The sequence below is a fragment of the Salvia splendens genome, chromosome 4, assembly GCF_004379255.2.
Source record: "Salvia splendens isolate huo1 chromosome 4, SspV2, whole genome shotgun sequence".
NCBI classification, from domain to species: domain Eukaryota; kingdom Viridiplantae; phylum Streptophyta; class Magnoliopsida; order Lamiales; family Lamiaceae; genus Salvia; species Salvia splendens.
Window position 1 is genome coordinate 33,278,935 of NC_056035.1, and position 15,545 is coordinate 33,294,479.

The 15,545-nt window shown below is 41.5% G+C and overlaps 2 protein-coding genes across 2 annotated transcripts; both read right to left on the reverse strand.

Moving 5' to 3' along the window:
* Nucleotides 1-2,678: 2,678 nt before the first annotated feature.
* Nucleotides 2,679-3,538, reverse strand: LOC121801010. Its single transcript, XM_042200487.1, has 2 exons — nucleotides 3,285-3,538; nucleotides 2,679-3,210 (listed from the first exon to the last, which is right to left on the reverse strand). Exons 1-2 carry the CDS (start codon nucleotides 3,536-3,538, stop codon nucleotides 2,679-2,681), a joined length of 786 nt encoding a protein of 261 aa, XP_042056421.1.
* A 6,403-nt stretch (nucleotides 3,539-9,941) lies between these two features.
* LOC121798857 (squamosa promoter-binding-like protein 8) lies at nucleotides 9,942-11,342 on the reverse strand. Its single transcript, XM_042198088.1, has 3 exons — nucleotides 10,763-11,342; nucleotides 10,532-10,653; nucleotides 9,942-10,250 (listed from the first exon to the last, which is right to left on the reverse strand). The coding sequence occupies exons 1-3, from the start codon at nucleotides 11,227-11,229 to the stop codon at nucleotides 10,150-10,152; spliced, it is 690 nt and encodes a 229-aa protein (XP_042054022.1). The 5' UTR covers nucleotides 11,230-11,342; the 3' UTR covers nucleotides 9,942-10,149.
* Nucleotides 11,343-15,545: the final 4,203 nt, after the last annotated feature.

Here is a 15,545-nt window from a genome sequence, read left to right on the forward strand (position 1 = left end):
TTGTAATTTGTTATTAGCTTCGTTGTTGACTAGTAGTCTCGTTGTATTTAAATTTTTGTTTAAGACTTCAAGACCTCAAGGTTTTTGAAATTTGTAATTATTGTAACTTGTAATCTCAATAAAATTGCAACTTTCATTGTGTTTTTTTTTAATTTTATTTACGCACATTTCATAGATAAACAAATAAAAAAATGCAAAAAAAATTGACGAACCGCCGAACCGGCCCGGAACCGGCGGTTCAGGCCAAAAACTGGAGGTTTTGAACCGCCTCGTAAACCGGCGGTTTTTTGAAACTGAACCGGAACCGCCGGGACCCTTGGCGGGCCGGTTCCGATTCATGGGAATGATGAACCGTGAACCACCGGTTCATGAATTGGAACCGGCAGTTTCCGACCCGTGTGCATGGCTTGATACAGGCTATGTTGTGTAGAGCCTGGGAATGCCAAGATCATCATCAGCAGAGATATGATTTTTTGGGAAAATGAGATGCCATTTCTCAGGAGCAATACTGAAGATGGTCAGAGAAATATAACTACTAATTTTGAGGTGGAGCCTATGGGTGCACCACCTGAAGTTGAAGGTCCTAATAAGGATCAAGAATTCAGTGAAGATCATGGGAATAATACTGATCATAGTCATCCAAGTGCTAGTACAGAAAGTCTGGAAAATTATCAACTTACTAGAGATAGAGTGAGGAGAAAAAATGTGAAGCCACCCTCAAGATACTCTGACTCAGAAATGCCTTTCTATGCTCTCTGTGTTGCTGAGGAGGTGGAGTATAGTGAACTATCTCCTACAGAGAAGCAATCCAGTCCAAAGAAGCAGATAAGTGGATGCTAGCTATGGTGGAGGAGATAGAATCTCTTCTCAAGAATGGAACTTGGATACTAGTTGAAAGGGTAGAAGGCAGAAAGGTTGTGAGTTGTAAATGGTTTTTCAAGAAGAAAATTGAGTCAGCAACACAAGGTGACCATATCAGATTCAAAGCTAGACTAGTTGCCAGAGGCTTCACACATGAGCAAGGTGTGGATTTCAATGAGGTATTTTCTCTAGTTGTAAAACATACTTCCATTCGAATATTGCTTGTTGTGGTTGCTAAAAAGGACTTGGAAATGGAACAACTTGATATTAAGACTGCATTCTTGCATGGTGAGCTGGAGGAAACAATTTATATGGCTCAGCCTGAGGGTTTTGTCAGCCCAGGAGATGAAGGAAAAGTGTGTTTGCTCAAGAGGAGCATTTATGGATTAAAGCAGACAAGTAGACAGTGGCATAAGAGATTTGATAATCACATGATCAGTTGTGGTGTTGAGAAGTCTCTGTATGATGAATGCGTGTATATCAAGAGGAAACATGGGGTACATGTTGCTTACCTTCTACTTTATGTAGATGATATGTTGCTAGCTGGAGCATGCAAGAAAGAACTTCAGTCAGTTAAGGATGATTTGACAGATGCTTTTGATATGAAGGACTTGGGTCCGGCCAAAAGAATATTGGGTATGAACATTATCAGAGACAGACAGAGAAGACTAATTTTGCTGACTTAGTATGACTATGTGTCAAGACTTTTGAAGAAGTTTAAGATGGAGAATACTAAGGAGACTGCAACTCCATTAGCCTAACAATTCAAGTTGTCAATAGAGCAGAGACCAAAGTCAGAGGTTGAAGCTGCTGAAATGCAGAGAATTCATTTTGCAAATATAGTTGGGAGCATAATGTATGCTATGATCTCAACAAGGCCAGATGTAGCTCACTCCATTAGTGTGATCAGCAGATTCATGGCCAATCATGGAAAGGAGCACTGGAAGGCACTCAAATGGCTGATGAGATATCTGAAAGGGGCTGGAGACTTTGGTATATTGTTCAAAGGTGATCATGAGTATAAGGGTGATGTGATAGTTGGTTTTTGTGACTCTGATTTTGCAGGGAACATTGACAATAGAAGATCACAATCTGGGTATGTCTTCACAATGTTTGGAGCAGCCATTAGCTGGAAGTCAAGTCTCCAAAGTGTAGTTGCATTATCAACTACAAAAGCTGAGTTTATGGCCTTAACTGCAGTTGTGAATGAGAGTTATTGGCTGAAGGGCATAGCTACTGATTTTGGTTTTGAGCAGGCAGCTATTTCAATTGGTTGTGATAACAACAGCGCATTGTGTTTGGCAAAGCACAAGGTGTATCATGAATGAAGCAAACACATTAATGTTCGTTTGCACTTCAATAGAGAAGGCATAGAGAGGGAAGAAGTGAAGGTTTTCAAAGTGCACATAGATGACAATCCAGCAGATATGTTGACAAAGCCATTGCTCAAAGACAAGTTTGAGAAATGCAAGACTTTGGTGAATATCTGTAAGTTGAAGGCAGATTGAGCTTCAATTCAATCAAGGTGGAGACTGTTAAGTGATTGATTGTAGCATCTATTGTTGAGCTTAATCGAGCTCATTGGTTTGCTGGTGTGAAGGATCGATGCATGGACTGTGTGGACTTATCTGAGCCGTTAGATGTAGATTAGTGAGATGATGTAATCTTAGCCGTTAGATTTTAGTTGAGCAGCTAAGAAATGAGTTAGCTAACAGAAGACTCATTGTATTCTACACCATCTGTAATCCCGTTTTCTCTCTCCCAAAATTGAATAAGATTTCCTTTCCTTGATCTTGTGTTCTTCAGATTTCTTGCTTTCAATTCTTGTTCATCACAATTTTATTGTCTCCCCTTCCAAATCCTCTGCCACCTCTACCTCCTCTTTGATTCCTAGATCCACCTCTTCCTCCACCTGTGTCAAACTTGTTGTTGTAGGATTGTAGATCTTTCTTTGGCCCTGACTGTTGCTGCACCAAGTGGAGTGAGGGTTGAGATCCCTCAGTGCTGGAAGAGTTTGCTCTTGTTGTCTCCATTCTGGACTCAAAGCTGAGAAGAAATGAGGATACATCACCAATCGCCCAAGGTTCAGATCTGGAGGTGACAACACATACAGCTGGATCATATTCCTGACCTAAGCCTCCAAGAATGTGTAGAATCTGCTCTCCATCAGAGACCATGCAACCAACTGAATTGAGAAGGTCAAAATAGTTCCTCATTTTACCAAGATATTCACTCATTGAGAGTGTTTCCTTTCTGAGATTTTGCATCTGTTGCCGGTATTGCATAACTTTTGCAGTTGAGTGGCTAGGAAAGTTGTTCTCTAGTGCTCCCCATATGTCCTTTGCGGATCTGAGGCCAACAACAAAGAGAGAGCTCCCCCAGACAGTGAAGAGAGCAGCCATCCTGCAACTCTCCTGTCTTGCCTCTGCCAAACAAAGAATGCTGGATTAATCACCAGAGATCCTACAGCTGGATCAACAATCATTTGTGGTGGTGGGCTGGCTTCTCCAGTGAGAAATGACTCAAGCTCGTATCCATACACAACAACATCTACTTGTTGCTTCCAAATCAAGAAATTCCCATTAGTTAACTTAACTGAAATGGGAGGAAGTTGAGAGAAAAGAGGCAATGCTGATAAGGGAATAGAAGCAGCATTGGAATCGTTTGATTCTGCCATTTTGAAGATAAAAGAAAAGGATCGGAGGGTAGGAGAGACATGATCACTAAGATCCTGCTCTGATACCATGAAAACAATCAAGCAAAGACATGAAGAAGAAAGTAGAACAAGACATTTGATAATCTCTGCAATCAGATAATTTTACTGTTTCATTGATGGATGATAATGTAACATACAAACTGAATTTATATCCAGACTAGGAAGGATCTAGAACACTTCACTAATCTTGTACAAACTGATTACATACACTAATCATAACAGAATCACTAAGCTTTCTTCTTCATCAATGCTTTAACAACTATGTCTCTCCAAGTACACTTGTGGTCCTCACTTTTATTGGGCAAGACCACAACATCTCTCTGATCTTCACCAGCTGGCAGTGGTACAATCTTGACTTTATCTCGTGCTCAAGCTTGCTCACATGGCAGTGACTTGGATCATCTTCATTCAGCTCAGCATTGCAAGCAACTCCAGTTTGCTCACTGCAGCCTTCTCTAACACCATCATTTAAAAACCAAATAAATATGCAGTTATAATGTTATATCGTGCAATAGTCAGAATTAATGAACATTGGTTGATATTATAGTGTACTAGTATAAATGATAAAACGATCTACCAAATTGCAAAGGTGGAGACTTGAAAAGGCTATGCATATTAGAAGCTTTTGGGAGAAGAGAATTGTATTTCTTTTGATACGTGTATGTCTCGGTTCTACCTCCTTATGTAGGAGTAAATTACAATGTATTTTAGGTAAGAGATCTACCTATTCTAGGACAATGTAATACACATTAATTCTATATCAATTACATATCTTTCTCCTCTAATTGTGTCCTTCAATTTTGGTATGTTTGACACTCCCCCTCAAGTTGAGCAATGGTATCTCCAATGCTTAACTTGGCCAATGTTTCCTTGAAGACTTTTGGCAGAACTGCTTTAGTGAGCATGTCCGCGAGTTGTTCTTCAGAACGGACAAACGGAAACTCGATAACACCGCCGTCTAGTTTTTCTTTGATGAAGTGTCGATCCACTTCCACGTGCTTTGTTCTATCGTGTTGCACTGGGTTTTCTGAGATGCTTATGGCGGTCTTGTTGTCACAAAACAACTGACTCTTTCGAGTAGGTGGGAACCCAATTTCTGTGAGCAACCTCCTTAGCCAGAGGATTTCCATGAGTCCACTCTTCATTCCACGGAACTCAGCTTCAGCACTAGACAGTGCTACAACTTTTTGTTTCTTACTTCTCCATGTCACCAAGTTTCCCCCTATGAAAGTAAAGTAGCCTCCCGTAGATTTTCTATCCACCGGGTTGCTTGCCCAGTCGACATCAGTGTATCCATCAATCTCCAAGTCTTCTCTCTTTGCTAGGAAAACCCCATATCCTATAGTTCCTTTTAAATAATGCACGATCCTCAATGCAGCTTCCATGTGATTAGCTTGAGGTAGGTGCATGAACTGACTTATAATACCCACGGCGTATGCAATGTCGGGTCTGGTGTGTGAGAGATAGATGAGTTTTCCGACAAGCCGTTGGTACCTTTCTCTGTTTGCGAGCTCTGCTCCTTCCTCTATCTTCAAACTATGGTTAGGAACCATTGGAGTGTCTGCGGGCTTACATTCAAGGAGACCTGTTTCAGCCAATAGATCTAGAACATACTTTTTCTGCCTTAGGAATATTCCGTGTTTGGATCGCAACACTTCTATCCCCAAGAAGTATTTCAGTGCTCCTAGATCTTTCATCGCGAATTCTTTGAACAGATTCTCATTCAACCTCTGGATTTTCTCTACGTCATCTCCCGTGATAATCATATCATCAACGTAGATAAGCAAGCAAGTTACCTTGTTGTCTCTTCTTTTTGTGAAGAGTGTGTGATCGGACTGGCTTTGTTGAAATCCGTGCTTGAGCATGGCTTGGTAGAATCTGCCGAACCAGACCCGTGGGGACTGCTTCAACCCATACAAGGTCTTCCGATGCCGACATACTTCTCCATCTCCAAATTCTCCAGAAAAACTTGGTGGGACCTCCATGTATACTTCCTTGTTCTCTTCCAGTTCTCCATGGAGGAAGGCGTTAGTCACATCGAACTGGTGTAGATTCCAGTCTTTGCATGCCGCAACAGATAGCAGTGTTCGCACCGTCTCATTTTAGCCACAGGAGAGAATGTCTCTTCATAATCTACCCCATAGACTTGGGTGTAACCTTTCGCCACGAGTCTCGCCTTATATCTCTCGATTGATCCATCTGCTCTTCTTTTTATGGTGAATATCCACCGACATCCAACTGGTTTTTTTCCTTTTGGCAATGTACATTTCCCCCATGTGCCATTCTTGACTAGGGCATCTATCTCTTTCTTCATGGCTTCTCTCCAGTGCTTATGTTTGCTTGCCTCCTAAAATGTCACTGGAATCTTCCTCATATAGAGCAGTTTCGAAGGCCAGGGCCATTTCTGATAGGTGGCTTTGCGCAATATTGGATACTGCGTACTTTGCCTTTCTACCCTTCCAGTCTGGTGAGTATCGTCGAGGAGGTACTCCTCTTGTTATCCTTGGAGGCAACTCGTATGGGTCTCTACTTCTTCCAGTAGTTCCACATTCCTCATTATTGTCCCTATCAATGTTAGTATCATCCGATGGTACATTATCACATGGAACTGAATTAGTTACCTCAGGGATCGAAGACGGGTTTGACAGCTGGTTCGTTTCCCCTTGCTCGACATTCTGTATTACTGGATTTGACGGCCCGGCGGTGTTGCTAACTTCCTCAGGTGGACCAATGTCTGTGACAGGACTTGGCTATGGCTCTCCCCTTGTCTGTGGTTCCCCTGTTGGCTCTCCCCCTAAGGTGTGGAGTTGGATATCTGGTAACCAATCTAGAAGGTCATTGTTTGGACTACTGTCTAAAGGTTGTGTCTCCCCCTGACCGCTAGATTATTCCCCTTCCACAAAATCACAGTTCATGGTCGTGTGTATTTTACGGGTTTTCGGGTCATAGCATCGGTATCCTTTTTGATTTTTTTCAAAGCCAAGAAAGACACATTTAAGGGCGCATGGATCAAACTTGGAACGTTCGTGTTTAAGGATATGGACGAAGACCGAGCAGCCGAAAACTTTGGGTTCCAGGGATAGAGATAATGGGATGTCGAAGTGTTGGGAAAAAATATCTAAGGGAGTTTTGAAGTTAAGTATGACTGTGGGTAGGCGATTTAGGAGATACACAGCGGTTGCTACAGCTTCTGGCCAAAAAGACTTCGGTACTTTAGATTCAATTAAGAGAGCTCGGGTAATTTCTAATGTGTACCTGTTTTTTCCTTTCGGCTACCCCGTTTTGTTCTGGATTGTACGCACACGAGGTTTGATGGACTAATCCCTTACTCCTAAAAAACTCTTGCATTTTATTGTTGACAAATTCTCCCCCATTGTCTGATCTAAGGATCTGGATGGTGTGTTGAAACTGAGTTTGAATAAGATTATAGAAATCTATGAACCTATCAAGCACGTCATGCTTATTTTTCAAGAAATAGATCCAAGTCATGCGGGAGTAGTCATCAATAAAAAGTAAAAAATACAAAAACCTTGTCCCCCCGTGATAGGAGCGGGACCCCAAACATCCGAATGTACTAAAGCAAACGGGGATTTTACTCTCGTGTTGTTCAATTTGAAGGAATGTCTATGGTTCTTAGCCAACACACAAGTATCACAATGAAAGGAGTTCAAGGATCTAGCTAATTTAGGAAAAAGAAGACGAAAGTATCCCAAAGATGGGTGCCCTAACCGACGATGCCAAAGCCAAGCCTGTCTATCTGTCAGTCCGGGAGTCAGCATCATTGCAACACTCTGTTGGGCTATCTCGTCCACATAGTATAGTCCGTCTCGCTCAGTGCCACGCCCAACTATCGTCCCCGTCTTGATATCCTGTAACATGCAGAAGCGAGGTTGCATCAGTAATTTGCAGTTCAGTTCTCTAGTCACGTGACTTATTGATAACAGTTTATGTGATAAAGACGGAACAAAAAGATAATTCGAGATGCCTGACCTCATAACTTGTGCTAGGTCCCCACTGGCAGTTTAGACATAGGATTTTTTTTATTTGGCTATGGAAACAAAATCTGAGGCTTCAAACGATATCGTGTCTGTTGCCCCACAGTAAAAAATCCAGTGCGGGTCTTTTGGGCCGGAATTGGAGGTGGAGGAGCAGGCTAATGCGTCAAAGGAGTTGTGACACGATATGCTCGGTTGATATTGGGCAAGGGTTGATGACTGGGGGTTAATTTGCAAAGTTTTGGCAAGTGGTGGGTCAGATTGAAATTTATCCGAAGTTTGGGGAGGATTTTGGGAAGAATAATTCTGATGGGGTGGATGTTGGTATTTACGGAATTTATGGGGTGGGTTTTGGGAGTTAGTTTTCGGATGGGGGTGAGTCTGGTATTTAGGAAATACGTGGGGTGTATTTTGGGAGATATTTTTCGGTTGGGGTTGTATTTCGGATTTTGGCTTAATGTGGGGTGATTTTGTGGATATGGAAAGATGATCACACAAATCGGGTTTTTGTGAGGGAACCCTAGCCGCCTTCCCATTCTTATCTGTGGGCTCTCCGGCGGCCCTCTTTTCGCCGTCAGGTGATGCCGCCGCCACCGCTGCCGCCCGCTGGAGGATCGGTGTTGGTGGCGTGGTCATGTGCGGCGGCCGCTGCGGCTCTTCCGCCTCCTCGGCCTCCACTCCGGGCCTGCCTCGCCCTTTTCCAGCAGTTTTCTGGGCTGTCGGTTGGGGGAGGGCCGAGAGCTCCATCGATGTGAGATGCTAAGCCCTTTCCTCCAATCGCCCTTTCCATTAGATTTGCCCAGAAGGAGTAATTATCTCCATCCAATTTGGCCGAGAGGAGAATTTTCCCCAATGATTCCGGCTGGGTAGTGGATTGGGTTGATGTTTGGGTTGGTTGCGGTGTTGGTGTTGATGGTGTTTTTGGTGGCTGGATGAAGCCTAGCCTTAAGAGCTCTATAAGTTGTGCAGCAATCTCTGCAAGAAAAGCTGTGTTTGATATTTGGGTGATTTCTGTGGGTTCATTTTTGAGCTCGTCAAAATCTGACATGTTTGTTGGTTTTGTAGGTTAACAAAGGTTGGGAAAGGTATGCCTGGGACGGTGATGAATTTTTTCTGAGTCCCAAACCTGCTCTGATACCATCTTAACGATGGTAATCGAGAGACTTGAAAAGGCTATGCATATTAGAAGCTTTTGGAAGAAGAGAATTGTATTTGTTTTGATATGTGTATGTCTCGGTTCTACCTCCTTATGTAGGAGTGAATTACAATGTATTTTAGGTAAGAGATCAACCTATTCTAGGATAATGTAATACACATTAATTCTATATCAATTACATATCTTTCTCCTCTAATTGTGTCCTTCAATTTTGGTATGTTTGACAGTCCCCCTCCATAGTAGCAGGAATTGAAAAAGAGATTTTTGAATATGGTGGAAACAAGATTCACTCTTATTATTCAATGAATCATAAATACTTTTTGTACCATTCAATTCAAACCAAGTTTCAATTTTAATGGTAGGGAGGTATTTATATATAGAGAGTTTCAAAATCATTTTTAAATTAAAACTAAGTTAAACAAGAGCTATTGATATAGAGAGTTTCAAAATCATTTTTAAATTAAAACTAAGTTAAACAAGAGCTATTAGAATAGGATTATCAACCACGAGAGAAGTACGTGAGCTATTAGATAATGAACTCAATGCGCTATTATAATGTTGTCGAATTTTTAAATCCACATATCACTTTCAATAACAGTTGGCAATCCTTACAAATCTAAAAAGAAAAAATCCAAAAATCCAAAAATCCAAAAATTATTAATTTTATACAACTTTCTTGGTTTAAATTATTTTCACATACCATATAGTACTAAATTAAATGTTATTTTATGATAATCCATACGAAATCTCAATTACATACTCTTCAGATGAAGAAAATTACATGAAAAATGCAATTTGTATATATTGTATAAATTTTGATAAATAAAGGTTTACACACACGCACACATTATACATCTCCACTAAACAGTAGATGGAAAGATGATGAGTGATAAAAAAAAGGTCCCACAAATATAGCTTTCCTCAACCAACACCTCCATGCAGGAGACAGACCAACTCACTGGCATCTTCTTCACCAAGAAAATTTTACCACTTCATTTTCAAATAATTACATCAATGAAAAAGAGGGCTCCTCTTTTTGTTGTGTTTTTTTACCCCTCATTCTTAATTGTACCGTATGGAAATATCAGTGAGCAACAGACAAAAAGAAAATAATGCAGTAACTGTAAATAGTAAGAGCCTGCATGAGTGCCTCTCTGCCAAACCCGACCCTTTTACACAATATGGAAATTAGTATTGAATGCAGATATTGGAATTTTCATGAAAAACTCTTTTTTCTCATTAATATGAAAACAGTCAAAGCTGAAGTTAGGCATGCAAAGTGGGAAATGAATCCCCTGAAACATGAAGGTACATTGTTCATATTTGGCTAACAAAGTACGTGACCATAATTAATCATAGTAATAATAAAATTTAAAAAAGCAAATTACGTTTGAAAGTGATGGCAATTAAGATACTGCTGCCTAATTTTTACGCCTTGGTGTGAAGCAATCCAGCGAGATTCTAGGCGGCGAGATGGCCACCGTCACCGACGATGAGTGTGGGCCGGAATTAGGCGGTGACCCTAAAAAAGTTTTGTCAAAATCAGTCTACCTATTTTTACTAATAGTAGAGTTATTTCATTTTCTGCACTCATTTTGAAAAAACGAGTTAAAGTAAAGAAAAAATAAATTTAAAAAAAGAATAATGTAGATAAGAGTTCTCTACATTATTTTCTCTTACTTTACTATTATTAACTTTAACTATTTATTAATATTATTTTTTTTAAATGAGTGTAGAAAATGAACTTTGTTAATAAAGAGCAGTATGATTGTGTGAGGATTTAGAGGTGAAGTATTTTACCACCTGCAAGGTTTTCAGATGCGGAGGTGATTTTTGGACGGGATTTGCGGCGGCGGCGGTTGTGGTCGGCAAGCCTTTTGCGGCAGCTTCTCTTGCCGTTGTCGAATTCCGAGAGCAGCTGGAATCTGAAATTAGCAAGTATGAAATCACTTTTACGGAAATGCCCTCGGGATCGCTATGTAATTTCGAAGAAATGCGATGCATGAAGGAAGGGTATTTTTGTAATTTTGAGACCTGCTGCATTGCTGACAGAAGCGCTGAGTCAAGCCGGCGGCGACGACGGTGGCGGCCTTGGAGTGAAACTCGCAGACCTTGTGGCGGCGGTGGTAGTGCTTGGCGTGAGTCAAGTCGGCGTTGCAGCCTTGGGCCTGGCAGCGGGGCGAGTTGGCTGAACCGGGCTCGATGATCCTGGACCGGCGGTAGAGGCGGTTCACGAAGTCGTCTTCGGAGGAGGCGAAGTAGGTCCTGCCGCCGAGGTTGAGCCCGATTGGGCTGTTGTAGGAGGCCGGGGTCGGGTTGTATGAAGTGGCGGTGGCGCGTGAGTCGTAGAAGCTGGTGAAATGGGCGTTGGAGAAGGGAATGTGGTTGTCCGGATTAGCGAAGTTGGCGGCGTCGGAGAAGGAGTAAAGGTCGAAAACAGAGCGGTTATCTTCGCCGGAGATAATAATCGATGATGGGTTTCCCCATCCATACTCCAACATTGCCTCCTACTGCTGCTACTCTCAATTCGATAATTTATGACTTGTTATTTTATTTCTTTATGCTACTAGTATTCTATTTTCAATCAAGTTTAAACTTTTGTTTTACATACATATATATAACTAATAGGGTGTCGTATACTTTTGCAATACGGATTTTAAAGTGTATGATGTACTGTTTAAATATTATCCATATAGGGTACATGTAATTGGCATGTTATATGATTCATTAGAAATATGACATATTGTGCTGTTACTGTTCTGATGATATTGATTTTCCGTGTACTTTCGACTTAATTTTTTTGGATTATTAAAAGAAACGAGAAATGAGACATTTTAAATAATTAGAAACTTTTGTTCTGAAACAAGTGTAGTGGTTTAAGTCAAAAGTTTATGTGGAACGATTATAAAAACAAATGGCAGGCCATTTGTGTTTCCTTGTAATAGCCATAAAGAGAAGACTGAACTGCATCAAATGGCCCTAACTTTTCGCTGTGTAACGGCAGAGGCCCCTAACTTTTAAAAATCCCACCAGAGGGATCTAACAAAATATGTAATCACAAAACGTGTATATTTTGCCATTTTTCGGACGAAAATGCCCAAATGGGCTGAAGGGCAGTTTAGACCTTTTACGTACTACACCTGCTCCCTATGCCTGCACATAGTCTGCATGTGCAGGGGCTGTCTTGTCAAACAGTATAGTCGTCATAATTCCATTCTCCTATTTTCTTTCTCCTTTCCCTCCCTATCCGTTTCATTTTCGTCTTTCATATTTCCCTCTCTAACATAATAGGCGATTATATTTTGTTCGGCATCTGGTTCGGCATCTGTTCGGCATCTGGAAATTACGGGTTTTCATCTGGATTTCGCTGAATTTAAGGTATCCACAAGGGTTTAAGCGATTTCAGCTGGAATTTTATTTTGCAATTGGTGGTTGATTTTTTTGTTGTAGGGTTAGCATCTGAAAAACTAATTTGCAATTCTTGGTCGAATTTAATGGTTGTAGGGTTACAGTCGGGGCATGTGGAAAATTTTGCTGTTCTTGGTTGAAGTTTACAGTTGGGCGGAAATTTTAGTTTTTGTGCTATGTGCTATGAGCTATCTTTTCGACGAAATTGAATTCAGACCGTGTTGAATTCTTGCATTGCTGATTTGAATTTTATATTGTCAAATTGAATTCAGGTCGTGTTGCAATGTCTTCTTCTTCTTCTCAATCTTTCGGCTCAAGCTTCAATTGGAATTGGCCTCGTCCCGAAATTGTGAAATGTAATCACGATCTTGAGGCTGAGCTTGTGACATCTAGGACGGCTGCTAACCCGGGTAGACGTTACTATCGCTGCCCAATATGGAAGGTTAAAACCATGTATTTTGGTCCTTTTTCCATTAATTTTCTTGGCATAAAGATTAATGAGGAAGTAGTATGCAGGAAGATGATTGCAAGTTTTTTCGATGGGTTGATGCGAGTCTATCCCCAAGTCAAGATAGTTACTTTCAGAGAGTGAAACTTGAGCGAGACCAATTCGAATATGAAGTTCGAGCCAAATCGGTACTTGAAGGTGTTCTGCAGGAGAAATTGTGCATGAAAACTGAGGAGGTTGAAACCTTGAAGTTACAACTGGGCATGAAAACTGAAGAGTGTGACGATTTGGCGCTAACAATTGGTAAAACGGCAAAAACTCTCCGAAGGTTAAAAATCACTATCTTGTTCTTATGTATTGTAATTTTTCTACTGTTATAACATAGCTATGTCGTGTTCACTCCGTCGTTATCTTCTGCTGTGGATTGAATACGCTTTGCAAAGCTTTGTTTTAATCTATGCATGAAATTACGAATGAGGTTACTCAACTATGACTGAAATCACGACTGAGGTTAGTAAAATATGACCGAAATCACAAATGTCTGATGATGATTGTTTTCTTTATGCCTGAAATCACGAATGAAGTTACCCAACTATGATTGAAATCACTATCACATACTATGTAAAAAATGGATACAAACCGACGAAGTACTCTTATCAAATACCACCAAAATATGTCATGATATCATTTCTACCAAAATACTAGAGTAATTTGTTACAAACTAGTCTGTAACATACATATCATATCATGACTGCCACCAAAATATACAAACTCGTAGTTACCATACACATCATATCAACACTGCCACTGTAAATTGTTCACCCATCCCAAACAAACACCAAGTTTTAAGATTAAGTAAAGCCCGTCAATCTTGATCACCGCGGCGGCCACATCTCTGAGGCTGAGTCCTGGTCCGAGTGCTTGGTCCCGGATTCGAAACATTAGGCTGCAACACTTAACAGTATAGTAAGTATATACGAGAAAGCACTGTGTACAATTAGAGAATATATGTTTATTTCATATTACCTCTCGGCAATTATTTGACGATTCTGGCAAAGTACTCTCACCACGTTCATGCGACCCGTTGGGCCGCGAAGTCTCCCCAACCTGAGAACGGGCGTCTGTCCGAGGATCATTGCTGCATGTCCTCCTATTATGACCTTCTTGACCGCATCGACAACATTTCATCACTAAGGTGCGACGCAATGACTCACCTCCGTCCGCATGAAGACGAATCTGGGGCTCCTCACGTCTCCGTTTCTTCGGCCTACCACGTTGTCGCTTTGTCCGCGGGGGGCGCCAGTTCCAACGCACCAGCACAAGTAGACTTGGGCCAATTGTCCACCCCATTGATGGGGTAAAGGACATTCTCGTACAGCATGATCATTGTGGACTTCAAATAATATCGGGAGACGAATCGCGTCACGTCGTCGCCATTCTTGTTGATTGTTGCGATAGCTTGCGTGCATGGGATTCCGGTTAGCTGCCACAATCTGCAGGAGCATGTGAAATCACGCATGTTGACTACATATTGGCCAGACGGCCCAGTTACTTGGTACGAAGACTGTCCGTTCCATGTAGCCCTCCACGATGACGCCCTCGCGTACCACTTGTCAACAATCTCCTTGATAACAGGAGGGACTGCGTGATTGTAACTTTTGATCCGCTGGCCTCTGATCTGAATTCTTTCCATTTGACTTGTTTGAATCTCCTCCAACATGCTGATAATTGCTTTCTCTCGAGCCAATGTAATCTTCGAATTGAATGTCTCACAAATGTTGTTCAGGAGCACATCACAACAAGTGTGTGGAGAGAAAAATGCCTTAACCCAGTTTTCTTTGGGAGCAACTCCAGAAAGCCACTGATGTGCTTGGGGATACTCGGTCTGCAAAGCATCCACAGTGGTGTACTAACCTCTGCATGGTCTACAATTGTTTCATTTTCATGCAGGAGAATCTGACCAAAAGATGAATCACATATGAATACCAAACATAAACAATAAATCACAAACATATTCCACAGTGGTGTACTAACCTCTGCATGGTCTATAACTGCTTCAACCTCAACCTCATGTTATTTAACGTGTTCACCTTTGCTACCTTCATCTCCATCTTCTACCTCAATCTCATCTTCATCTTCGCATTCATGGACATCTCCTTGTCCAATAACTCCATCGACTGCATCATTCTCTTCAACCTCCACAACAACAGCTTCTGCTTGGTCTGCACTACATGATGCAAATGCATCCATCAAATTCTTACTTGCTGCATCCTCTTCCCTCTTCCATTCGCGACGTTTGTCTTCTAAGCTTTTGGTCAAATACTCTTCAAACTCGATATCCCTGGGGTACCACTCAAGCATCAATAATGGTGCCGATGGTTTCCTCTGCTCCTCGTGCTGATGTTTCTTCCTTTTCGGATTACTCTTACTCTTCGGCGCAATTGGGTCCGGTTCGTCAAGCTCTTCAATGACCACAGTGGTTTTTTTACAAGCGTTCACAAATTTTAGAAGCTCCTCCGCTTCTTGAGCAAGGCGGCCGCCTCTGTCAGCTCCACGAGATAAATGTGAACAAGCTTTGTGCTAGTAGCCGCGACTTTGAGAAAAGGGGCCAGATGTGGATCGTCCGTAATGGGAAGCAATGGACCTCCTATGTCCACGCCCATACAACCATAACTGTACATTGGATGAACGTAATAGAACTCACAGATGGTTTTCCTATTGTACCCCAACCGCAACACCATTGCGGAAAGATCTAAGAGCTCGAATTGGCGAATCCAGCAATAGTCGAAGAATGTCAATTGCCCCCCAACATACTTCTTCTGTCCATTGATTTCGAAGATTGACCCTCCGTGATGAAAAGCGACGGAAAACATCCCGACATGGTCCCCTGTTAGGGGTTTGTATAGAATTAGAAAACTTTCAAATTTAAACCAAACAATTTCACATATAAAGTCCTAATTT

Coding starts and splice junctions, on each gene's coding strand:
- LOC121798857 (XM_042198088.1), bottom strand. CDS start 11,229: ATGTTGGAGTATGGATGGGGAAACCCATCATCGATTATTATCTCCGGC. Junction 10,654..10,762: donor TTCTGTCAGCAATGCAGCAG/GTCTCAAAATTA, acceptor TGCTAATTTCAG/ATTCCAGCTGCTCTCGGAAT. Junction 10,251..10,531: donor CGCATCTGAAAACCTTGCAG/GTGGTAAAATAC, acceptor AAACTTTTTTAG/GGTCACCGCCTAATTCCGGC.
- LOC121801010 (XM_042200487.1), bottom strand. CDS start 3,538: ATGGCAGAATCAAACGATTCCAATGCTGCTTCTATTCCCTTATCAGCA. Junction 3,211..3,284: donor GCATTCTTTGTTTGGCAGAG/GCAAGACAGGAG, acceptor TGTTGGCCTCAG/ATCCGCAAAGGACATATGGG.